This window comes from Podarcis liolepis (genome assembly GCF_965112155.1).
Source record: "Podarcis liolepis genome assembly, chromosome: 1".
Classification (NCBI taxonomy): Eukaryota; Metazoa; Chordata; class Lepidosauria; order Squamata; family Lacertidae; genus Podarcis; species Podarcis liolepis.
In genome coordinates, this window is record NC_139554.1 from 44,111,955 (window position 1) to 44,136,625 (window position 24,671).

Below are 24,671 nucleotides of genomic sequence, written 5' to 3' on the forward strand. Positions count from 1 at the left end.
GAGCAAAGCTTATACTGCGCCATCTGTGAAAACAATGCCTTCACTCCATGACCATATTGTTTGATAAGAAAGCTGGTCAAATCTTGTCCAGTATAACAACAACAACAGCAATTTATTATTTACCAGTATACCCCACCCATCTGGCTGGGTTTCCCCAGCCTCTCTGGGCGGCTTCCAACAAAATATTAAAATACAGTGGTCTGTTAAATATTAAAAGCTTCCCTAAACAGGGCTGCCTTCAAAAAGTCTGGTAGTTGTTTATCTCTTTGACAATCTGACGGGAGGGTGTTCCACAGGGCGGGTGCCACTACCGAGAAGCCCTCTGCCTGGTTCCCTGTAACTTGGCTTCTTGGAGTGAGGGAACCGCCAGAAGGCCCTTGGCGCTGGACCTTAGTGTCCAGGCAGAACGATGGGGGTAGAGATGCTTCTTCAGGTATACTGGACTGAGGCTGTTTAGGGCTTTAAAGGTCAGCACCAACAGTTTGAATTGTGCTTGGAAACGTACTGGGAGCCAATGTAGATCTTTCAAGACCAGTGTTATGTGGTCTTGGTGGCCTCTCCCAGTCACCAGTCTAGTTGCTGCATTCTGGATTAGTTGTAGTTTCCGGGTCACCTTCAAAGGTAGCCCCACGTAGAGCTCATTGCAGTAATCCAAGTGAGAGATAACTAGAGCGTATGGTTCTCAAATGTTTTGTTACATCTTCACACTTTTCTCTGAAGCAGGTGACAGTTGTCTGCCACAGACAGCTGGAAGTGAGGCCATCAAAGTACACTTGCTAGGTGGGGGGGAAATAACCAGCCTGCTTCTTCTGTTCTGCAGAATTCTCTGAATCTGGAGTGCATTACAGCATGGTATGTTAGGACCGGTCATGTTTATGATGCTCTAGAGTAAGGGATAGTTTAAGGTTTCCTTGGTGCTTGTGAAACAAGGGAGGAACAGTCAGAATATCCTATGAAAGCTGGAAGCACTGTGCTTGTACAGGCAGTAATAAAGACCTGTTCTCTCCTCTCCCCTTACCTGAGAAGAACTTGACATCCTTAGGAACAGTTATGCCATGTAGTGAAGGGAGTATCGAAATACTGCAAAACTATGCCTAAGGTCCCCTGGGCATGAACAGAGTGCCTTTCTCCCCAGGGAAAGCAACATCTCTCTCTCTCTCTCTTACTCACTCACTTGAAGGGAATAGGCAGGGAGTGCACTGACAGTTGGGAGGCAACGCCCGGAGAGCAGGAGGAGAAATGCATCTGGAGCAAACAAGATACGCAGGATTGGCTGATAAGCGAAAGGAGTGCACTGCCAAAATGCTTTAGCAACACCCAAAGAGGCAATAAGGCAAATCGAGGAATATGATATGGTGGGGTGGGGTGAAGGGCTGCAGGAGTATAACTATTGCTGGCTTACGTGTATTGGGGGCCACCAGCCTTTGGAAACAATTCCGCTGGTTGCCTCTGCGCAGATTACAATAAACTCTTTTCTCCGAAGGAACTGAATCCCTGGTGCTTCTTTTGCAACCTCTACGTTCTGGGTAAGCGGGCAAATGGATCCTAAGTAAATAAGGCTTCAGATTTGGGGGCTCTGCCCGGGATTTGCCCCAACCCATTGGACCAGAGGCCAGGCTCGACCGTGGTGAACAGCTCAGACCGGAGTTCGCAGCTCCAGCGCGCACCCTCCCAGTTTGTAGGGGGAGCCAGCCACACCGTCCTGGAGTGCAGACACCCGGTCGAGGGAGAAAAGAGGCGGCCGAAAGGGGGAATCCGGAGGAAAGAAGAAAAAAAGAGGTAAGCCCGAGGGAAAGGGCTAGGGGTCCGAGGGAAAGGACTAGAGGTCTGATCAGCCTCACCTGGCTGTGGCAGTGGAATGCCCGGCACCTGCCCGTGTGACAGTAGAGTGTCCGGCAGTAGAGAGTGCCGCCAGGAAGGGAAAGGGAACTGGCTGAGGTAGGAGTTCCGCCAGTAAAGGATTAGTGTGGTACCAGGGGACTCATAGGGTAGGAAGGGGGGGAAAGGGAAATTTGTGTTGTGTGTTGTGTGTTGTGTGTTTGAAGAGAAGTCCCGTACAGGAGCAGAGTATTCTGTTAGACATGGGATCTGGAGGCAGTAAATGTACCCCCTTGCAGTGTTTCCTGGATAGCTGGAGAATAGCTACAAGAGATCATGACTGGGGTTTTAAGTTGAAAAAAGAACGACTCAGAACTTTATGTGAAGTAGAATGGCCCACGCAAATAACTGGCTGGCCATCAGAGGGCAGTCTCGACCTGCAGTTAATAGACCCCCTGTGGCGAAATATAGTTAATGTTCACCCAGACCAGATTCCTTATATCTCCACCTGGAAAACTAATGTGGAAAAAAATCCCTCATGGCTGAAATCCTGCCGCAGTAGAATAGACCAGGGCGCCCACCTGTGTGCAGTCAGAACGCAGCCAAAACCCCCGGTCTTACAGGACCCAGAAGAAGAAGAAGGAGGTGTATTGAGACCTCCTCCCCCATATGCCCCACCAACGGCACCGCCAGCACCAGGGGCAGCCAAAGATGATGAATCAGATGAGGAAAAGGAAGAGGATGAGGAGTTTAGACAGACTATTGGAAGGTTGACAAAGGGTGGAAAGAGGTGGACTGAAGAACAAAGGAAAAGAGTTAGAGATTTTGTAGAGGATTTTAAGAAAGAAATAGATGTTAGTGGGCACTTAGTGAGTGCTGCGGAGTGTAAAAGGGACCAATGGAAAAAGAAACAGAGACATTGGGAACAGGCTTGGGATAGAGCCGCCCTGCATAAGGCAGCCAAGGAACAAAAGGAGAGAGCAGAGAAGATAGCCCCCCTGCGCCGGGTTTATGACCCACCAGGACCCCCAGAGGCGAATGGGGCGCCAGCGCCACGAACATATACCGTCCAACATGTGCCTTTCTCAAGTGCAGATGTATGTAATTGGCGCAATCAGAACCCCTCTTTTGAGGAGAACCCAGCGAAAATTATAAAATTGTTTGAAGGGATCTTTAAAACCTATAATCCCACTTATGATGATGTACAATACCTCCTGGACTCACTACTAACTACAGAAGAAACTAGGAGAGTCCACACTGAGGCAAGAGCGCATTTGCGGGCTCAAAACCTGGGTGAGGTGGCCATAAATATCGCCTACCCCCGAGAAACCCCTAACTGGGATTACCAAGAAGTGGGAGGCCAAAATTCTTTAAATACGTACCGCCAACATGTATTGACTGGGATGAGGCGGGCCTCCCGGAAGCCTACTAATTTGATGAGAGTTAGGGAAGTGATTCAGAAACTTGATGAGCCACCTGGGGCGTATTTAGAAAGACTGAAAGAGGCATATAGACAGTATACTCCCCTGGACCCAGATGATGGAGCAAATGCCCCCATTGTAAAGGCCGCCTTTGTAGCCCAGGCAGCTTCCGATATTCGCCGAAAAATCCAGAAGCATGAAGGGTTCATGGCACATTCCTTGGAGTGGATGCTAGAAATAGCGCAGACTACTTATAACCAGAGAGAGGAGGAAGCTCAGAAAAAGAAAGAGAAATACCAAGCTAGGAAGTTGATGGCGCTACGGGCTAGCAGCCCTTTGGGAGGAGAAGCCACCCGGGGAGGAGGGCGAAGTCGCTTGGGACGGAACCAATGCGCGATTTGCCGGCAGGAAGGGCACTGGAAACGGGAATGCCCGCAAGCACAAGAAGAAGCCAGGGGACGAGGAGCTAGGATGTCCGAACCCGCCCAGGTTACACCAGGCCTGGGTCCAAGACCCTGGGCTCCTGGGAATCAAGGGAGGGGTAGAGGAAGAGGCCAAGGGCCTCCATGGATGCCACCACCGCAGCGGCAGCCGGGAGCCATGAGCCTGAGGGAAGATGAAGAGACTTATTAGGACAGACCGGGCCCAGCTGATATAGGTTCCCGTGAGCCCATGGTCAAGATACAAGCAGGGAACCAAATGATGCCTTTTTTAGTGGACACAGGAGCGGCTTACTCTGTCGTCCCAATCCCCATGACTAAGCCTACCACCAAAACAATCAGCGTAATTGGGGCAACTGGGAAATCACAAAAGGCCCCCTTTCTACAGCCTGTAACTTGTAAATTAGGAGGCCAGGTAGTACAACATAAATTCTTGTACATTCCGGAATGCCCCATCCCATTGTTGGGCCGAGACTTATTGGCAAAACTACAAGCTCAAATTTTCTTCAACCCATCTGGGGAAGTTGTCATGTCCACTGGGCCCGTTGGAGAGTGGACCCTAGAGGTACCATTGAGGGAACATTGGCGCCTCATGATGGTAGAAGAAGAGGAGGGAATTGTCCCTGATGAACTCCTCAATGAGGTAAACCCTGAAGTGTGGGCAGAGGACAACCCCCCCGGCATGGCCAAAAATATACCTCCAATAATTGTAAAGCCAAAGCCATTTGCCAATCCAGTAGCTGTGAACCAATATCCTATCCCGAGGGCGGCAGCAGAGGGAGTATGGATCCATCTAGATCGGCTTCTTCAATATGGCATTCTGAAACCATGCCAGTCACAGTGGAACACCCCCTTACTCCCTGTAAAGAAGGAGGGAGGAGGATTTAGACCAGTCCAGGACTTGAGGCTGGTGAACCAGGCAGTGGAAACGCTCCACCCAAATGTGCCAAACCCATACACATTATTGAGCCTTATTCCACCAACAGCTCGGTGCTTCACAGTGCTGGATTTAAAAGATGCATTTTTCTGCTGCAGATTAGCAGAAGAAAGTCAGCTTTTATTCGCATTTCAATGGACTGACCCAGGGACTGGCACCAAGGTTCAATACACCTGGACTAGGCTCCCACAGGGGTTCAAGAATTCCCCAACCCTTTTTGGGGTGGCATTAGCCTCAGATTTGGCTAGCTTCCCCACCTCCCCAACTAGGGTTCTGTTGCAGTATTCAGATGACCTCTTATTAGCATGTTTGGATAAAATAACATGCATGGAAGCCACCAAGGACTTGTTAAACCACCTGGCTGAGGCTGGATACCGGGTATCCAAGAAGAAGGCACAGATATGTCAGCCAACTGTAAAATACCTTGGTTTTGACATCTCTCACCAACAGCGAACTATAAGGGAGGAAAGAAAACAGGCTATTATTCAGATACCAGAGCCAAAGAACCGCAGGGAGCTCCGTGGCTTTCTGGGATCTGCAGGGTTCTGTAGGATATGGATACCAAAATACAGCAGCATTGCTCGGCCCCTGCATGAGTCAACTAGGGGAACAGAGAAGGATCCTTTTATATGGGGCAGGGAACAGCAGCAGGCTTTTCAGGATCTTAAAGTGGCATTACAACAAGCCCCAGCGCTTGGCATCCCAAACCCTGAGAAGCCTTTTACCCTGTTCATAGATGAAGGCCAGGGGGTAGCCAAGGGAGTTTTATGCCAGAAACTGGGAAATTGGCAGCAACCCATCGCATACTTGTCAGAGAGGCTAACCTCAACAGAACAAGGGTTGCCCCCCTGTATGAGAGCGGTTGTGGCAGTGGCCACCCTACTCGCAAAGGCAGATAAATTCACGTTTGGACAAGACACCACCTGTGTGACTCCACACGCAGTCCCAGCCTTACTTGACATGAAAGGCACCTATTTTCTATCACAAGCAAAAATGAGAAAGTGCCAGATGCTGTTATTACATCCACGCCTCAAGTTTCAGGTTACCACAGCCCTTAACCCAGCTACCTTATTACCGGTAGGAGAAGGTGAGGGACCGACCCATGATTGTGTAGAGGTCATGGATGAAGTGTATTCCAGCAGGCCTGATCTTAAAGACGAGGCGAACCCACATTGGCCTACATGGTTTGTGGATGGAAGCAGCTTTGTTGAGGCTGGACAGCGAAAGGCAGGATATGCAGTGGTAGCCCTTGAAAACAACGTGGTCGAGGCCAGCTCACTCCCACCGGGAACCTCAGCCCAACTGGCTGAAATAACAGCACTTACCAGGGCCCTGTGTCTAGCAAAAGGGCAAAAGATCAATATTTATACTGACTCAAAGTATGCTTTCCTCACCTTGCATGCCCACGGGGCACTGTGGAAGGAACGAGGTTTGCTCACCTCCAGAGGGGGTCAAGTGGCGCACCCTCAGGCGCTCTTGGACCTTCTGGACGCTGTCTGGGAACCTGAAGCAGTGGCAGTGATACACTGTTATGGACACAAAACTGGACCTAGTGAAGAGACCAGGGGAAACCGCCTGGCTGACCGGGTAGCAAAGGAAGCAGCCCGGGGTTCATCCCCAACACCTTTCATTGGGGCCCTGGTACCAGAAGAAATTCTGGATAGCACCTTGAAACCAAGGTACTCTGCCCATGAGGTGGCTACCGCAGACGCTGAGGAGCTAAGGCTCTCTAAAGAAGGATGGTACCTCACCCCTGATGACCGGATATGGATCCCAGGATCATTGTCCCGGCAAGTAATTCAGCGGTACCATGAGTCCACTCATGTGGGACCTGATGCCATAACCAAGCACCTGGGAAAGTGTTTTTATGTGGCCAACCTCTACCAACTGGCTGCCCAAGCTTCCAGGAAATGTACGTTGTGCCAAAGGAACAACCCTAGAACTGGACACCTGGCTCCACCAGGAGTTCAGCACAGTGGTACGGCACCCATGGAGGACCTCGTTGTGGACTTTACTGAATTACCTCGGTGTGGATTGTATCATTATTTGCTTGTGGCAGTATGTACATACACGGGATGGGTTGAGGCATGGCCCACCAAGACTGAGAGGGCATCTGAGGTTACTAGGTGTTTGTTGCGAGAAATCATTCCCCGTTATGGTTTGCCTCGCTCCATAGGATCGGACAATGGCCCTGCATTTGTGCAAAAGGTTTTGCAGGAACTGGCAAAGATGCTACAGATTAACTGGAAGCTGCATACTGCATATAGACCCCAAAGTTCTGGGAAGGTGGAAAGGATGAACAGGACTTTGAAAAATCAACTGTCCAAGTTGACCCAAGAAACAGGGTCTAATTGGGTGTCCATGTTGCCCTTGGCTTTGCTTAGAATCCGTAGCCTCCCATCGAAACGTACTCACTTGTCACCCTTTGAAGTGATGTTTGGGAGACCGGTTCCTTATGTGCGCATGCTTTCACCTATCCCTGTTCAAGATGTGGAGTTGAATAATTATGTGCAGTCTCTTTCCCAAGTTTTTCTCTCTCTCAATAGGTGGGCCCAAGCTCGGACTCCTTGCATTTTAATCGAGTCCTTGCATCAGTTCAACCCAGGTGACGAAGTATGGGTTAAAGACTGGGCCCAAACCCCGCTGCAACCGTGCTGGAAGGGACCCTACACTGTTCTCCTCTCTACACCCACTGCTGTGAAGGTCGCTGGCATCACCCCTTGGGTCCACTACACACGGGTGAAGAAAGCTGCTTCAGATTGGACTGTGTCTCAGCATCCTGAAAATCCCCTCCGTTTGACCATCTCCAGGCGCCCAGCGGACGACCACCCTGCTGGTATCACTCCACGCACGGCTTAAGAAGTGGATGGAGGAGCGCCCGCTGGCAGCGCTCCCAACGTGCCTGCAGTTCGAGTGACACCACCTGATAATGTTTTGAATCCCAAAAGAACTCTAGTGTGTATTATTTGGTGTGAGGAAGAGCCCGTGGGTATTTTGACACCAAGTGCTGGCCGTGTCAATGCTGCCACCTACTCTTGTGGGTGCATGGTAATCCACCAACCTTGGGCTCCTTCCCCGTGGGGCTTGTGTTTGCCCTCCACCAACCAAGGATATAGTCACCCCGCAGGACTAGAAGGGTTCTGTTTGCATACTATAGGATTTGATGCTTGGAGGTTTCCACACCCCTTTATCCTAATCACCCCAAACGCCCAGGCAGGCCAAACCTTCCCCAGACCCTTATTATGATTAAGGAGTGGTGGGAGGAACCTTGGAACCATTGGGCATGGTGGATAGGAGCAATATGTACTGCCCTGATTATCTGGATGGTTTTTTATTTCTGTTGGCACGAACGCCATAGGTTTTTTGGAAGGAAGAGATCCCCCTCCATCCCCTTGATGATCCTTCTCCTATTTATGGTGGGAGAATCCACTCCCAAGGCCGAATGCTTCCAGGCCTTAAATCGTAATAGCATTTTCCCCACACAGGAAATGAGAAGACAGGGGGCTCAGAGTCTCTATAACAAGTGGCTTCAATTGGCAGAAATAGTAGCCCATGAAGCAAATAAAACTGCTTGTCTTGTTTGTACCCTCGGACCCTTTGATGGAGGAGGAGGAATGCCCATGCTCCCCGTACCCCTCAATCGTTCTCAGATCCAATATACGTATAGTCCATCCCGCCCAACTCCTTATTGGAACCATTCAACTCCTTTACGAGTCTATAGGGTCTCTGGATGGTTCTGTACTAATAATACCCGAAGTGTAGTTTACAACCATACAAGGTTTTTAGGCCGGTCATCATGTAATTGTACATGTGGTCCTTTGGACATCTCTGAGTGTGGCGGGGCTTGTACCAACCTTGCATTCCTGGAGGCAAATTCTCGAGCCAGCTGGACCTCTTCTCAGCGCGGCAGTAATATTTATTGGATTTGTGGGACAAAAGCTTATCACCTCTATCCACAGAATGGATATGGTGTCTGCTTTCCAGCATTTCTTGTACCTCCAATGTGGATACCCTCTTCCCCAGTCCATCGTAACCGCCGCTCTGTTGATTTCCCCAACATTGCGGGGGGTAGTAAACAAACCTGGGGAAAGGACGAATGGCCACCTGAACGCATAATTGCCCACTATGACCCTGCCTCCTGGAATCCTGATGAGTTGGTGACAGGAGCCCGAGAACCCATTTACAATCTCAATCGCATCATCCGGCTCCAGGCAGTGGTGGAAATCATAGCCAATGCCACGGCCACTGCCCTCCGCCTCGTGGCCACCCAGTTAGATGAAACCCGCACCGCCGTTTTTCAATTGCGATTGGGAATGGACTTTATTTTGGCCAAGCAAGGAGGATTTTGTGCGGCCCTCAACCTGACTGGTGGAGCATGTTGTTTTAACATTTCAGATCATGGTGAAGCCATCCGTAATTTGGCGGCTAGTATTGAAAAAGTAGCCCATGTTCCTGTACAAACTTGGGAAGGATGGGATATGTCCTGGCTAGACAATTTCCTCCCAACAGGGTGGCTCCGGGGGCTCTTTGCTATGCTTATGGGACCTTTGCTAATTTTGCTTTCGCTCTGCTTTTGTATGCCCTGCTTGGTGCAATGCTTGCAAAATATGATGCAAAAAATGATGTCCCGAATGATGGGGCCCCGTGTGATTGCCCTCATGCGAGAGTATAGGCCCATCCCTGTGAACGAACCTATGGATTAGGTTATTCAGAAGAAGAGGGGGGAAATGAAGGGAGTATCGAAATACTGCAAAACTATGCCTAAGGTCCCCTGGGCATGAACAGAGTGCCTTTCTCCCCAGGGAAAGCAACATCTCTCTCTCTCTCTCTTACTCACTCACTTGAAGGGAATAGGCAGGGAGTGCACTGACAGTTGGGAGGCAACGCCCGGAGAGCAGGAGGAGAAATGCATCTGGAGCAAACAAGATACGCAGGATTGGCTGATAAGCGAAAGGAGTGCACTGCCAAAATGCTTTAGCAACACCCAAAGAGGCAATAAGGCAAATCGAGGAATATGATATGGTGGGGTGGGGTGAAGGGCTGCAGGAGTATAACTATTGCTGGCTTACGTGTATTGGGGGCCACCAGCCTTTGGAAACAATTCCGCTGGTTGCCTCTGCGCAGATTACAATAAACTCTTTTCTCCGAAGGAACTGAATCCCTGGTGCTTCTTTTGCAACCTCTACGTTCTGGGTAAGCGGGCAAATGGATCCTAAGTAAATAAGGCTTCAGTAGCAACGTGATTTGTTTTTAGAGCCAAGTTTTGAGCTTGCATAAGACCAAGGAGAGGAAAAATACTGGCTGGGATTGGGAGAGAACTTGAATTCCATGTGCATGACTGGCATATGGCCTTTGCTAAAGGTGCCTCCCAGGAACCTTTTAGGCACACACACACACACACACACACACACACACACACACACACTTCTTAGAAACTGGGACTGGCCTGTAATGAAAAAAATTGTCATTTTCTTTTTCTTCTGGGTGACTTTGATGTGGTTGCTAATATTTAAAGGTTTACATGTTTGCAGTAGGTATGTGTGTTAAACAGGGTGTTTTCAGAAATGTAGGCAATATGTCAGTGCACTAGCAGGAAAAAAGGGGAAGACTGATTTGCATCATTTCAGGGGCACATTCAATGTGGAATTTCCCACATTTCAAATCCAATGCGGGCACACATACAGACGTCTTCCAAGGATTTTGTGTGAATATATCTGTATGTGAAGGAATCTGCTCTAATAGTTTAGAATGAAATTTACTTTGTACAGTGCTGATAGACCTGCATTTGTGATCTCCCTTTCCCATTCTGGCAGAGCAGGATTTTTGGTTCTTGGTTTTGTGGCCCTTGTCTTAGTCAGAAGGCAGCCTTCCCTACTTTATAGGAGCAGATTTCAGTGGTCTCTCTCTCTTTTTAATCTTAATTAAAAAAATTAAAATTGTCAAGAATTTCATAATATGTCTGAATGCATTGATTACAATAGAAAACAAACAAACCAGTAAGAAGTATGGTACATCTGTCATTATGAACATTACTATACAGAAGAAGATAAGTGGATAAATTGTAAATTATACTCGTGTTCAATAAAGCTATTTTCATAGCTTTGTCATATTTTGGACTTCTCATTGGATTGTCTTAGTGCTTCTTTTTGTAAACAGCTGGTATGATTCTTGGTGTTAGAAACACAGTTTGTTTGTTTAGAGCATATTTCTCTGTCAATATATTATAAAGTGAGACCGTATTTCTACAAATTTATTCTCCTCATACCCTGTTTTCCCCATATCATAAATAATATGTTAACTTGGCATTAGAGCTAATTCCCAGAGCTTATTAATTCAGTCGCTGCACAAAGGTAGCTTCTGGGTTCTCCAAGTTTGACTATATATCATTCTTTCTGCCACAATCATATAGGGGGTTAATTCAATATGTGAAGTTTAGCAACAGAAATAATGGATCCAGCACCATGTTCGTACTGTTATATTTAAGATATTCATTTTGTAAACATTTTCCAATATTTTTATGCTGAGAGACATGACCACCACATATGAAAGTAACGGCTCTTGTTTCCTGCAATGACAGCACATTTTTGAATAACCAGTTCCAGTGTTTAGACAGGGCAGGGGGTCAAAAGAAAGCAAAGCACCAAACCAATCATAGTGGGAGAATTAGAGTAACCCCACAAACCTGCATGGGGGTCTATGTTCCAGGGATCATGCCTAAAGCCAAAGTCGCATATAGTCAAAACACTTTGGGTGCAATGGTGAGTGGGATTGCCAAAGTCTTTTTCCCCCAGATGCCTGCCCCCTTCCCACCCACCTTTTTAAGTATATATATATATATATATATATATATATATATATATATATATATATATATTTGCCAAGCCTGTAAAGCTGAATGCACATAAGTTAAATGCATGTAAGTTGTGGGCTTACCATACTCTTATTTTATCTGCTACAGGTGATAGATATACTTCTCAGAGTGACTGTGTATGTGTGTAAGTGTTTACTGTAGGCTGAAAGGGATGAAAAAGCAGGCAGGGCACACGCTCCATACTGCACCGTTTACTTGCTCTGTACGATTTCCCGTGTGGGTTAATTAATTGAATAAAAGCCTAGAGAGTTAAATCATTTAATGTATTGCCTGTCTTGATAGCTATTGTGTGCTGCTTTCTTGTGATAAGCTATTATTGATGAGATGGCTGTTTCTTCTTAGCCTAAGCAGTTCATCTTTTTAAAAGAAAGAGAAAGAAAGAAAGAAAGAAAGAAAGAAAGAAAGAAAGAAAGAAAGAAAGAAAGAAAGAAAGAAAGAAAGAAAACATGGAACCATTTCTGTTTATGCAATGACTTTGGGATGAGTTGTGGATCTGTCTATTTGATACTTAAACAAAGAAGAGTTATGCTGGTTGTTTTTAGGCAGGTGGTGTTGTTAATGCTGAGAACTGAGGCTGTGCCAAATTCTCCCAAGTAAATTCAGGGTGTAAAATGCCCTCTTTGCTGGGAGAGGTTCTCTTAAAAATGCATACCTTCATTTTATTTTTTTTGCACCTGTTACCACCTGCCATTTCCCCAGACTAGTTCTTTAACTGGATAGAGCTGCTTCTCTCTCTCTCTCTCTCTCTCTCTCTCTCTCTCTCTCTCTCTGTCTCCCTTCTATGACATGATCTCAGTCAATCAGAGATCATTGTGTGTTGTTGTTATTATTTATTAAATTTTATGCTACCCTTCATCCGAGGATCATAGGGTGGTTTACAGTATAAAAACACAAAAGTTTAAAAGGCCTTAGATTGTTGAATTAGACAAAGGCACCAGTTACTCAAAGGAGAAGAGGAACGTTTCTGCCTGGCACCAAATGTAATGAAGGCACCAGGTAAACCTCCCTGGGAAGAACATTCCCCAGGTGGGGAGCCACCACAGAATAAGCCCATTCTTGTATTGTCACCCTCCAGACTGCTTGTGGAGAAGGCACACGAAGAAGGGCCTCAGATTATGATTGCAGGGTCCGAGTTGGTTCATAAGGCATAAGGGGAGAGTTCATGGTAATAATAATAATAATAATAATAATAATAATAATAATAATAATAATAATAATTTATTTTTACCCCGCCCATCTGGCTGGGTTCCCCCAGCCGCTCTGGGCGGCTTCCAACAGAATATTAAAATACAATAGTCTATTAAACATTAAAAGCTTCCCTAAAGAGGGCTGCCTTCAGATGTCTTCTAAATGTCTGGTAGTTGTTTATCTCTTTGACATCTGATGGGAGGGCGTTCCACAGGGTGGGTGCCACTACTGAGAATGCCCTCTGCCTGGTTCTCTGTAACTTGGCTTCTCACAGCGAGGGAACCGCCAGAAGGCCCTCGGTACTGTCAAAACCAGCACTTTGAGTTGGGTCCTCTTCTCGGCCTTTTGGCTAAGATGATGTGTAGTGTAGAAAGTATTTGGCAGCCAGTGCAGTTGGGCCAGAATTGGCATTATATGCTCAAACTGTCTTGCTCCAGTGAGCAACCTGGCTGCTGAATCCTCTGCTACTAGCTGATGTTATAGAACAAATTGCAGTAATTTAGCCTAGAGGTTACAAAGCATAGGCAACAGAAGTTAGGCTATCCCTGTCCCAGATAGGGGTGCAGCCAAACCACCAACCAAAGCTGATGGAAGGCACTCTACACCACGGAGGTCACCTGAGCCTCAAGCAACAGCAAAGGATTCAGGAGTACCTGCTTCTTAAGAGGGTGTGTAATCCCATCAAGAGCAGCTAACCTCCCATCCATCTAGACTAGGGAACCACCCACTAACATCCTTATCTGGATTAAGCTTCAATTTATTGGCTCTCATCCAGTCCATTATTGAGGCAAGACTATGGTCTGGCACATCCACTGCCTCACCTGCAGATGTAAAGTAGAAATAGAGCTGTGAGTCATCAGCAAATTGCACCAGATAACTCCACTCAGTGGTTTGATGTAGATGTTAAACAGCATGGTGGATAAAATTGTACCTGAGGAACCCCAGACTGAAAGTTCCATGGGGCCAAAGAACACTCCCCAAGCATCACCCTCTGGTAACATCCATCCAAGTAGGACCAGAACCACCATAAAGCGGTGCCATCCACCCTTAACTCGAACAGCCGCTTCAGAAGGATACCATGGTTTCTGTGTGAAAACTGGGCTTATAAATCCTGGCTGAAACGGATCTAGATAATTTTGCCCAACTGCTTTGCCCTCACTCTGCAGTGGGAGATGTTCCCATTTCCACAGCAACTGAACCATTGCCTTCTTTTTGTGAAGATGGCAACTGAATTTATTTCGTGGAAGACTTTTGCAGGCATTCCAATAGATCACACTCCTTGTTTCACTAGTATTTATCACATTTTCATTTACTCTTAATTTGCAAGACTGAATTAGAGTAACATACTAAATATTACTAAATAAATGTTATTTACCCTTTGCAACCACAGCATGAACCTGATGGGCTTGCATGGACTGTAATTTTTCTCACACCTTGAGTGCAAGTGAGGGAGCATGCATTCTTACTGTCAGCCAGCAACTGCCTCTATGCTGAAAATTTGAACAAGGACTTGTTGAGAGTCATTGTTTGTTTCTCTCCCTCTTCCTCTTGCTTCTCCAGAGATCCGATAAAAGATTTGGAGCCTTTTACCCGTAGTGATAAGGAATCTCATAAGTAAGAAAAACATTTGAATATGAATGAGCAGGGTTTTTCTAAGGCGTTTTTTACAACCATGCTTTGTGTTTTTTAGTGTTTTACTAATGGATTTTAATATAGTTGCCTCCTCCGAGACTTTGGAATGCAGGACAGATTAAAAAATAAATCCATAGTCATCAATCTCATATCTCTTGTAATATCATCAGTTACAATGTGGCATCATAATGTCCACAATAAGTGCCTTTAATTTCTTTCTAGCTTTCCAAACACACAGTTCGTGTTGATTCTTGTATTTTGTTGCCTCAGCCTTTATTTCTGTTGGTCGATTGCTAGAGGTCCTGTGTGTGTATTTGGTACAGACGCTACCATAAGACCGTTTTAAAAACAAACAAGTCACTTGTGGGAAAATTGTTATTGCTAAAACATGTTTTCATAAGCTAGTGCGTGCTTTATCAGTGAGATCCCTGCCTCCTGCTCCAGAGATTAATAGGTGTGGGTTTATCTCATGATCTGGGTAATGTAATGAAGCTACAAAATTTATGTCCTCTTCTCAGGTATCACCTGTTTTTCTTTGTGCATGTTAATTCCACTATTTTGTTGGTACAGGTAGGTAGCCGTGTTGGTCTGCCGCAGTTGAAACAAAATAAAAAAATAGCACCTTAGAGACCAACTAAGTTTGTTATTCGTATGAGCGTTCGTGTGCATGCGCACAAAGGCTCATACCAATAACAAACTTAGTTGGTCTCTAAGGTGCTACTGGAAGGAATTTATTTTATTTTATTTTGTTGGTGTTGCTACTTCTCCTAAGTTCTCAAATGTTTTCCTGTGGACTGCTTGAAAAATGCTAGGGGTTTCTTGGTGGACCACTTGACAAACTAAGTGTTTCCCCCTATAAATCAAAGTGCAAACGTTTGTAGAAGGCATCAGGGTCATAATAAGGACAGGACATTATTAGTCTATTTGATAATCTAGCTATGGGCAAAAATGGCCTCTGTCTCAACTGTCAAAATAAGAAATCAAGTGCATGGCTAGGTACAGATAGTCTTGACTGTTCTGCAGCTTTTTCACGGACCCTGCTGAATTGAGCTTATGCACTACAGTTTAATAGCTTCTGATATAGTGCATATAGGGCCAGATGCCTGTTTTGCTGAGGTGGTTCAGCTGGAGCAGAAGATAGATTCTTTCTACACTGGAAAATCTGCAGAAAATGAGTATTATGGAATTAAGAAAACTTTTGGGTTTGAAATGATTTGACAATCTGGTTCTCTGAAACAGCGTATATTTTGATAGGTTCAGAAGCGTCTTCAGCATTATTACATACTCACCAATATTTTTCTGGCTTTCCATATTGAGGTCATAGCAAATGTTGGAGCATCACATCTGTTTTAGATATGCATCTTCAGCAGATGAAACCCCGAAGCTGTGCTTGACAGGTACCTCCTGACAAAGTCCTGTGGGGTTTCTTACAGATTTGATGCTGAAAATTATTGTAGTGATGAGCTGAAGTTTTTTTGCAAGCTGTCATTAAGGGAAAGCAAATAAAAGCTGTTGCGGAAAACGTTGGGGCTACACGGACGTGTTCTACAGTAGATGCACAATGTAGTGCACGTACTTGCATGCTTACAACACCCTATGCATGTGCTATTTGGGAGTCCCTGACCAGTCAGGTTTTCCAGAGGCATGGATATGGATGCTTAATCGTACGTATTTTAATTCCCACCTGATGTGTTGGCTGCAGATAATGGCACAGTCCCAATGTTTGTTTCTTGCAACAGGAGTAATATGTAGTTCTGCCATAAGCAGAGATGCAGCAGCAGAGCTGCTATTGGAACATCAGAGGGGGGCTGGTGTAGAATGTTCACCACTTTGAGGGCTGCTTCCCATGTGTTAGGAAAAACCTGTAAGGCCGTGTACCCACCATAACTGCAAAGCACATGATGATTCATATGTGCCTATTTTGTTGAGACACAGAAGCAGCAAAATGGATGCAATCCTAGTTGCACATGGTGACCTATCTGCATTTTGCATACTCCATATATATATATATATATATATATATATATATATATATATATATTATATCTGAAGTGGTCCTGTGGATAAATGTGCTCCATGATGTAGTCGCTATCTCCTTTTCTCTGCAACTAACCCTGATTTCATTGCTGCTGCATTGTGTTGCTCTGAAGGGAAAGCCCTTTGCAACTGGTTAATTTTGGACAGGGCCAAGAAAGTAAATTAGAGCTGTATGGAGGAGGAGCGTAGTTAGTGAGAAGACTAGCCACTTTTTGCAAGCTTGTTAAAGCAGCATCTTAACTTGTCTCCTGCCTTTACAAGTTTTGATTATACCCTTTGGTATTTGGTGTGTGTGTGGGGAATCTGCGTGCTCAATCCTTACTTGACTGTGGTTGAAAAACTGGTGAATATAGGTATGAAATGCACGTCCACACACCACAAGGAGGCTGGTGATTAGAGATTTTAGCACAGCATTTTAACTGAGCAGAGTTTTGCTTTATTGCGGGGGGCGGCGGCGGGGCAGGAATCTCAATTCTTTACGAGGTTTTTCAGAAAATTATGGCAGATGCTGTTTTTATTAGATAAATACGTGTCCTTGTGTACATATGGGGGAGTTTTAAGGTTAATGAAGCGTGGGTCATCACACTTATTTCTGTCTGTTTGCTTTATTGGCTGTAGGGTAAGTGTCTTGAATGCCCTTCATATAGAATTGTCTCATACAAATCAGGCTATTGCTTCATCTAGCTCAGTACTGTCTGCTCCACGGCCGTGCCTCCTCAAAGTCTTAGACAAGAACTTTCTCAGCCCCTTCTGACATCCTTTTAACTGGAGACACCAGGGGTTGAATCTGGGACCTTCTCCATGCAGGGCTTCGACAGGAGCATTAGTCATAGCAGCTGAAAAATCCCTCCAGGCCACCTGGAAGCCCATTGGATCCATCAGCCTCCAAGGGAGGACCATCCTAATAGGTGCATTTTTTGGGTCCCTCATATCTTCAGGGGCCAGGCAAAAACTTTCCTCCGTAACCAGGACTTTGGCCTTTAACTATCTGTGGCCTTTAAGAAGTGGTGGTGGGATGTTTTTAAGGTACTTCCCCTCTCTTGGTTTTAATGTATCTTTGTGGGGGTTTTGTTTGTCTGTTTGGTTGTAAGTCACTTTGGGTTGCCCTGGACAGGATAAAGCGATCAACACATTCAGCAACTAACTAACTAACTAACTAACTAACTAACTAACTACAGTGGTGCCTCGCAAGACGAAAAGAATCCGTTCTGTGATTCTCTTCGTCTAGCGGTTTTTTCGTCTTGCGAAGCAAGCCCATTGACGGATTAGCGGATTAGCGCTATTAGCAGCTTTTAGCGGCTTATCAGTTTATCGGATCAGCTGATAAGCGTCTTAGCGGCTTAGAAAAGGGGGGGAGGGGAAAAAACCCGCAGGAACTCGCAAGACATTTTCGTCTTGCAAAGCAAGCCCATAGGAGATTTGTTTTGCGAAGCACCTCTAAAACGGAAAACTCTTTCGTCTAGCGAGTTTTCCGTCTTGCAAGGCATTCGTCTTGCGGGGCACCACTGTAACTAACTAACTAACTAACTAACTAACTAACAAATAATAATAATAGTAATAACACAGAGCCTTATCTGTGATTAATTTATAGACACAGATGCTTTAAAAAATAACAGAAGACCATATGATCCTTTGATATTGGGCTGTGCTTGTGTTGTGCTGGCCTCATTTGCACAGAATGCTAAGCTGCCCCTGGCTTAGGGTTACGAGAATGAGCGGCAGCCTTGGGCATTGGATATCACCCCATATCCCTTTTCAAGTGTTCCTAGGCTCCAGCTGCGGATGATGTGTGACACGCTTGCAGTGAATGAAATGCTCAGTGTCAGCAGGGGCAATTTAATGCATTTTGAAAACTTTATGTATAGCTCAATATTTGCAGTGCCTTTCTCATGTAATGTGATTGTTGTGAGATTTCGCAGCGCTCTCATGAGATCTTGACGGAAGCCGCTGACACTTGACTTCTCCATTGTGGGGGAGATGGGGCACACATGGAGACACCACCCCTGCCTCAGTCCACCTCATGGGTGAGCCAGCCATGTCCGTGCTTCTAAGCATGTGAGATGCGCCCATTTCTCACCACGCCCAATTGGAGACTGGGTGGGAAGGACTTCCTTTTGCCTGTCCTGCTCCTTCCTTCAGTTTCATTGGGTGATCCCTGGGGTCTGGTATAAAAAGTTCTCCCTGTCAATATCATGCATGATGTTATGGGCCACCCAAGTCTCTGAGCGTGTGCGATTCCGGGGGTCTTGGCACTTATCCAGTGTTTGCATTCCCTTTGGAATGAGACACACAGCGGAGGCCATGCTGTCTTTATGATATATGGTTTTATTGACATATAAATACAGCCTGAGTCGGGTGGAGCCGGGATTTCCAGCATTCACATCTCAAGAGGTGCTTGCTTCCTACGGAAGCGCAGCATTGGATTCAAAGGCAGCCAGACAGCCATCTCTGTGTCTCTTTGCCCCAGCCTGCTGCAATCAGCCTGAATGGCTTCTGCCCCATTGCTTCTTCTTTTTCTCACAAACCCTTGCCAAATGTGACTTCCCTTTCCGCTTATATCATTGCCCACTACAATCCTGGCAACCTTCCCCTCTGTCCCTGGCATGGTGCCCCCCATCATGTAAATCAATAAAAATACTTAACTAACTGACGTTCTGCCCCCTCAACACGAAGCCTGCCCCCCAGCATAAATCCTGGCTACACGATGGTCCCTGGCAGAGTCTTCTGCCTTGTGAATTGCTTCTCTTGGTGGGTTAATTACTGGCCATTTCAGCCTTTGTTTCTGAATGGCTTATCCCCAGCTAGCTATGTTGAACCCAGCTGGCTTGTTATTCCTAAACTTATCCCCCACAGTGTGGAGCACAGTTTTACTCAAACCTTGATTGATTCCAAATTTTACTAATTCCAGGAATTATGGGTGCCCCTGCACCCACAAACTCTGGGGCCTGAACACATACAGCAATAATTTTTAAAAGCTGCCGAGTGATAAGTTCTACAGGTGAAGCATTTCCAAGGACAAAAATGCAATGGGGAAAACTTCACCAATAATATTTCTGCTTGCCCCACTTGGGAACATAGCAAGGAAAAAAGAGAGAGGTGTCAGCAGAATGGGAGAGAAGAAACTTGGCCGCAGTAGTAAGCTGTTGAGGGAGAACTTGGGGGGAAGAAGGTTTATAGGGAGAGATGACTTAAACCAAGACAGAGAAGCAGGCCTAGCAAGGGAGAGAGCAAATCAGAAAGTAGGGCGAAAGCCTAGAAAACCACATGATTTGCAGAAAGTGAGAGAAGGAGAAAGTGTGGTGGGGAGAGGTGCAGAGAGCTGCTATTATTGAATGAGTCACATCCCATGTAACTGTGATTCTGATGTCTGATTCCTTACCGTTCCGTTCCTATATTTAACTTTAATGAGAAAACACAATCTTCCCCTCCTTTCATTCTTTCCAGAGCTGATGCTTTGGCTTTGTGTTATTTGGGGGAGCTCCTATATCCCACCTTTATCTTCCTCACCCTTCTCTCTCTCTCTCTCTCTCTCTCTCTCTCTCTCTCTCTCTCTCTCACACACACACACACACACACACACACACACTATACAGTAGGTTGTGTGTACAGGCATACATTATTTCAGATGGGAACCCATTATGGAAGTACACTCACTTCATTTCAAGCAAATATACCATAACCGTACTCACTGGGTGTGAAGGAAACGTGTCCCTCTACTCCCACCCCCACCCCAGTTTTGTGACAGAAGCATAATTTGTGCAATTCTGGTTGGCTGGCCTTTGTGTCACTCACAGAGCCACTCCTGTCCTTACCCAGAGCATGTTAAATGGATATTTAATTATTTTTCTTTCTTTTTCTATCTAGCTGTTTTATTTTACCTGTAAGCAGCTTTGAGTCCCTGACGGGGAAACAGGTGGGGAAACAACCAACCAACCAACCATAATAAAGTGGGAGGAAATGTATAAAATAATCGGGGGTTTCCACATGGCAGTTTATTGTGGTCCTGGGGCTGCTCATGCAGCCACACAGAGTTGTCCTCATCAAAAAGCCATCCTGTATTATTTCCCTATTTGATCCACACTTGCTAGGCGGTGTCCAATGTCCTTGTTCCATTAGCACAAGGATTAACATTTGCACAACAGAGCTCCCACGTGTGCACCCCACACCCTTCCCAAATCTGCTCTGGAGGGTTGGTGAAATCCCCAGAATGAATTTGGCAGGTGGGTGTGGGGAAGTGGGGGAGCCCCATTGCACAAGAGTAAATCCTCACACTGACAGACTTCGTGCCTCTTTGGATACAAGCCACTTTTTCTGTGGAAAACTGGATAAGTAGAAACAACAGGAGAATCAAGGGGAGGGGTGTAACATTTTGATGTGGCGGATGCTTTGTGGGTGCTAAATTTGCATCTATGGGAAGCAGCAAGCCCCCAATAAACTGCACTGTGGGGGCTCCCTTGAACAAATGCTTCAGCAGAGAACCATGTATGCCCTCCTTGGAAGAAAGGACCTAGAATGCATGCACCTGCTGCTGTTTCTGTTGGTGTCTTTGTACAGCCACAGTGGCTAATCTAGAACATTCCTTGGCAGAGAATTCTGAAGTGTCCCCATTTCCTTGCTTTCTGAGAGTTTCAGGGAATTGCTGCGCGACTGGTGTTTGAAGAATATATTGGGGGATCTCACATCTGCTTTCTTTCCCTTAAAAAGTAATCCTGTAGCTGGCTTTGCAATCATGGATGTAGCCAGAATTTTTGTTTGGGGGGGCAGAACCTCAGTTTGCTATATCTTTTTATTGAATTTTATTGACTGGGGGGGGGGGGCAGCTGCAGTCACAAAGCTATTGTGTACATTTTCTCAATTTTGAAAATTCTTATTTTCTAGGTGTGTTGTCGTGCTGTTCAACCCCAGGAAAAATAAGCAACATCATATTCTGAATAGTTCCAGGTAAGTGAAACCCAGAACTCTGAGTGGTGGTTTGTTCATCTTTTTGGAAGGAAAATGCAAGAGCCCCTTGAACAACAAAAATAATAATCAATAATTTTATTATTTATATGCTACCCATCTGACTGGGTTGCCCCAGACACTCTGGTTGACTTCCAACAAAGTAATAAAACACAAAAACCCTCAAACATTAAAAACTTCCCTGGGCTTCAGATGTCTTTTAAAAGTCAGGTAACTGTTTATTTCCTTGACATTTGATGGAAGGGCGTTCTACAGGGCAGAAGGCCCTCTGCCTGCTTCTCTGTAACTTCACTTCTCGCAGTGAGGGAACTGCCAGAAGGCCCTCAGCGCTGGATCTCAGTGTCTGGGCTGAATGCTGGGGGTGGAGAAACTTCTTAAGGTATACAGAGCCAAAACTGTTTAGGGCTTTAAAGGTCAGCACCAGCACTTCTGGATTAGTTGTAGTTTTTGAGTCCCCTTCAAAGGCAGCCCAATACAGAGCACATTGAAGTAGTCCAAGAGGAAGATAACCAGCACATGTGCCACTCTGGTGAGACAGTGCGCAGGCAGGTAGGGTCTTGGCTGGCATAACAGATGGAGCTGGTAGACAGCTCCCCTGGATACAGAATTGACCTGTGCCTCCACAAACAGTTGTGAGTCCAAAATGAATGTGCACCTGGTCCTTCAGGTGCACAGTTACCCCATTCAGGACCAGGGAGTCCCCTACACCTATCTACTCCCTATCCCCCAAAACAGTACAGAGAAGTTTAAATGACTTCTTACCTGATACAAATAGTTTTAAATTGTTCAAGGTTCCTCAGCAGGTATAGGTGTTAAGAATAGCACCCAAAAACCCGTTAACAGAATATGTTCTTACGTGTCCAGGCTATGCTGCTGTTTCTGTCATAATGTGTTATGAAATTATCCAGGCTGTTGTTCTGGATAGAACCCCTCTTTCCTCTGGGCATGGCTCCTTATCAGATTAACGGCTCAAATAAAGTTAGTTGGCAAAGTATCCGGGAGAGAGAGAGACCATCGGCTTCACATGGATGCATAAGGAATTCTTCCATGTTTATTTTGCACACTCATACCTGCAGCCAAACCTTAAAGCATGAAAAGCTTTTAAAGCCACAATTTGTTCTAGTATGTCGTATCTCTTCAGCATCTCACTGATTCAGAGCGCAACGTTTGGAATTACTTAACACTGTTAAGCTCACCTGGCAAAGACTGTCTTGGCTATGTTTTCATTCACATAAAACCCACTTACACGTTTGTGTGGGAGTTGAAAATTCATCAACTCTTCACCCAGTGTCAGTACTGTTTCACAATAAGCTCTCCTCTCTTTACACAGAAAAACTATTACAGCCCTTGCTTTTTCTCCTGATGGAAAATACCTGGTTACTGGAGAGGTAAGTGATGGTGACTGACGGCCTGAATGTTCACATAGGAAACTGATAGGCCTCATGGTCCAGAGATACAAATGCCTCCTTCTCACAACTTTCCCAACAGACTAAAAAGGCTGGATTTGAGTGAGGCATTTTCCTGTCCTCCCAGATTGAAGAAGAAGGCCCTGGCTCCATTAAAGAGTTGCCTGATGGGAGTGAGGGTTGCATGGGGAATAGCTAGTATGGATGGGTGCTTTCTAAATCTTTCAGAGCAGGGAAGATTTGCATTTTGAGAGCAAACTGCTTCTCTCCCAGTAAATGCTGGAAGATTCTAGAGTTGGAGGAACTGTGTGAGCATCCATAATGTGTGACTGGGATCTGGGAAGAGCCATTGTTTAGTGGCAGATCACATTTTTCACCTTATAGAATCTTAGATGGAAACCCTGGAAAATACCTCTCCGATGCTGGAGATCTACTGTTCCCTAGAATCGTATTTTGACCCAGATGTCCTGTTAGTCTGACTCAGTATAAGGCGGCTCCTTATCTTATTAGGAAATTATGTCCATGTGTTTAGATAAAAAAGGGATAAGTATCCCCCTCTCTCCCAAGCGTGGGGGAATAGGAGGGGTGTTTTACATTGAGAATGTATGATTATCTGATTAAAAGATCCATAAGGGAACTCTTAATTTGCCAGCGTGTTACGATTTGGCCAAAGCATTTAAAGAGGAAACCCGCATGAGCTCAGTTGCTTATCTGGTCTCAGTAGGTTTGCTTTTAAAACTATTTTCTAGGGAGCGAGGATCAGACGTTTGGACAAATGAAAGCACAGATTGGATTTGCAGGGTGGGAGTTAGCTGAGGGCCCTAAACATGCCTCACCCCACCCCTTATTCGTTTAAGGGAGAAAGCAGAGGAAGTCGACCAAAGGTCCCTGTTGCTGCTTTCCTCCTTGGATTTCACCCCTCAGGATACAAAGAGAACAACGTTAACAGTCTTACTTAATTTTTTTAAGAGAGGAAAGGAAAGCACATTTGGAAGGAAGCCTTGAGAATAGTGACAAAGATCCTGGTGCCTGTGGCTTTGGCTGGGTTTAGTTGCTGGCAGAAAGTTTTTCCCTTTGAGAGATGCATAAAAGGAGGACAAAGATGACTGCATTCAGTTTCTAATGCAGACCAGATACACAATGCTCATACTGTAAGTGTAATGAAGCCTGAATTGATGAATGCTGGAAGCCCACAAAAATGTTGACTGTCCTCTTCTTGTCCATGTTGGATGGCTGCCAGAGATGTCTTCTGAGGCGGATTCCCATTGGGCCCTGCACACAAACATTTCTTTTTTTTTATTACCCCAGATGCCTTGGACTTTAAATATCAAATTTAAGAGATGATTACCTCCCCACACTGCAAAAAGACAAGTAATAATTAATGAAATAATTAGTGAAATGTTCTTTCTCCCTCTTCTTTTACTGAAACTCTCCAGAGCAGGAACCATCTCTACCAACTTTCTCCATTGATGTTCATAATGTGAGAAACCTCCTGTGTAATAATAACTATAGGTGGAAATCAGTGCTTCAGTAATACAAAGGTTCTGTCAGAGCAAGCATTTCTGCTCTCCAGATGGAACAATCTCAGTTCTCCTCCCCCAATGCACTGTTCTGCTGGTGGTAGTCTGGCCTGTCTGCACCTGTACGTGAAAATAAAATGTGAGACATGAGAGATATTTCCTACATCTGGTGGGAAGAACGTGTATGTGTGTGTGTGTGTGTAGAAATCTCAGCTTTATTTTACTATATATAAATATTTATAAAGCACAATTTCCTAAAAATGCAAGAAGGCAGTCTACCCCATGCAAAAATTACAACAATAAATCATGAACAAAACACCAATAAAAACATCCATTAATACTAGTAGGCTAAAGGAAAATTCACATTTCAAAGGCCTATCTAAATAACACTGTTTTTTGGTGATGTCTAAAAGAAGGCAGGGATAATTCGTGATGTTTAACA

At 45.4% G+C, this 24,671-nt stretch overlaps 1 protein-coding gene across 11 annotated transcripts in view; it reads left to right on the forward strand.

Moving 5' to 3' along the window:
* Positions 1–24,671, forward strand: part of MAPKBP1 (mitogen-activated protein kinase binding protein 1) — a 129,044-nt gene that overhangs the window by 52,783 nt on the left and 51,590 nt on the right. For all 11 annotated transcript variants that reach the window (XM_083505837.1, XM_083505847.1, XM_083505841.1 and 8 more), the window contains exons 4-5: positions 21,223–21,285; positions 22,634–22,691. In XM_083505837.1, coding sequence (XP_083361963.1) covers positions 21,223–21,285; positions 22,634–22,691 — 121 coding nt within the window. The remainder of the gene's footprint in view (positions 1–21,222; positions 21,286–22,633; positions 22,692–24,671) is intronic.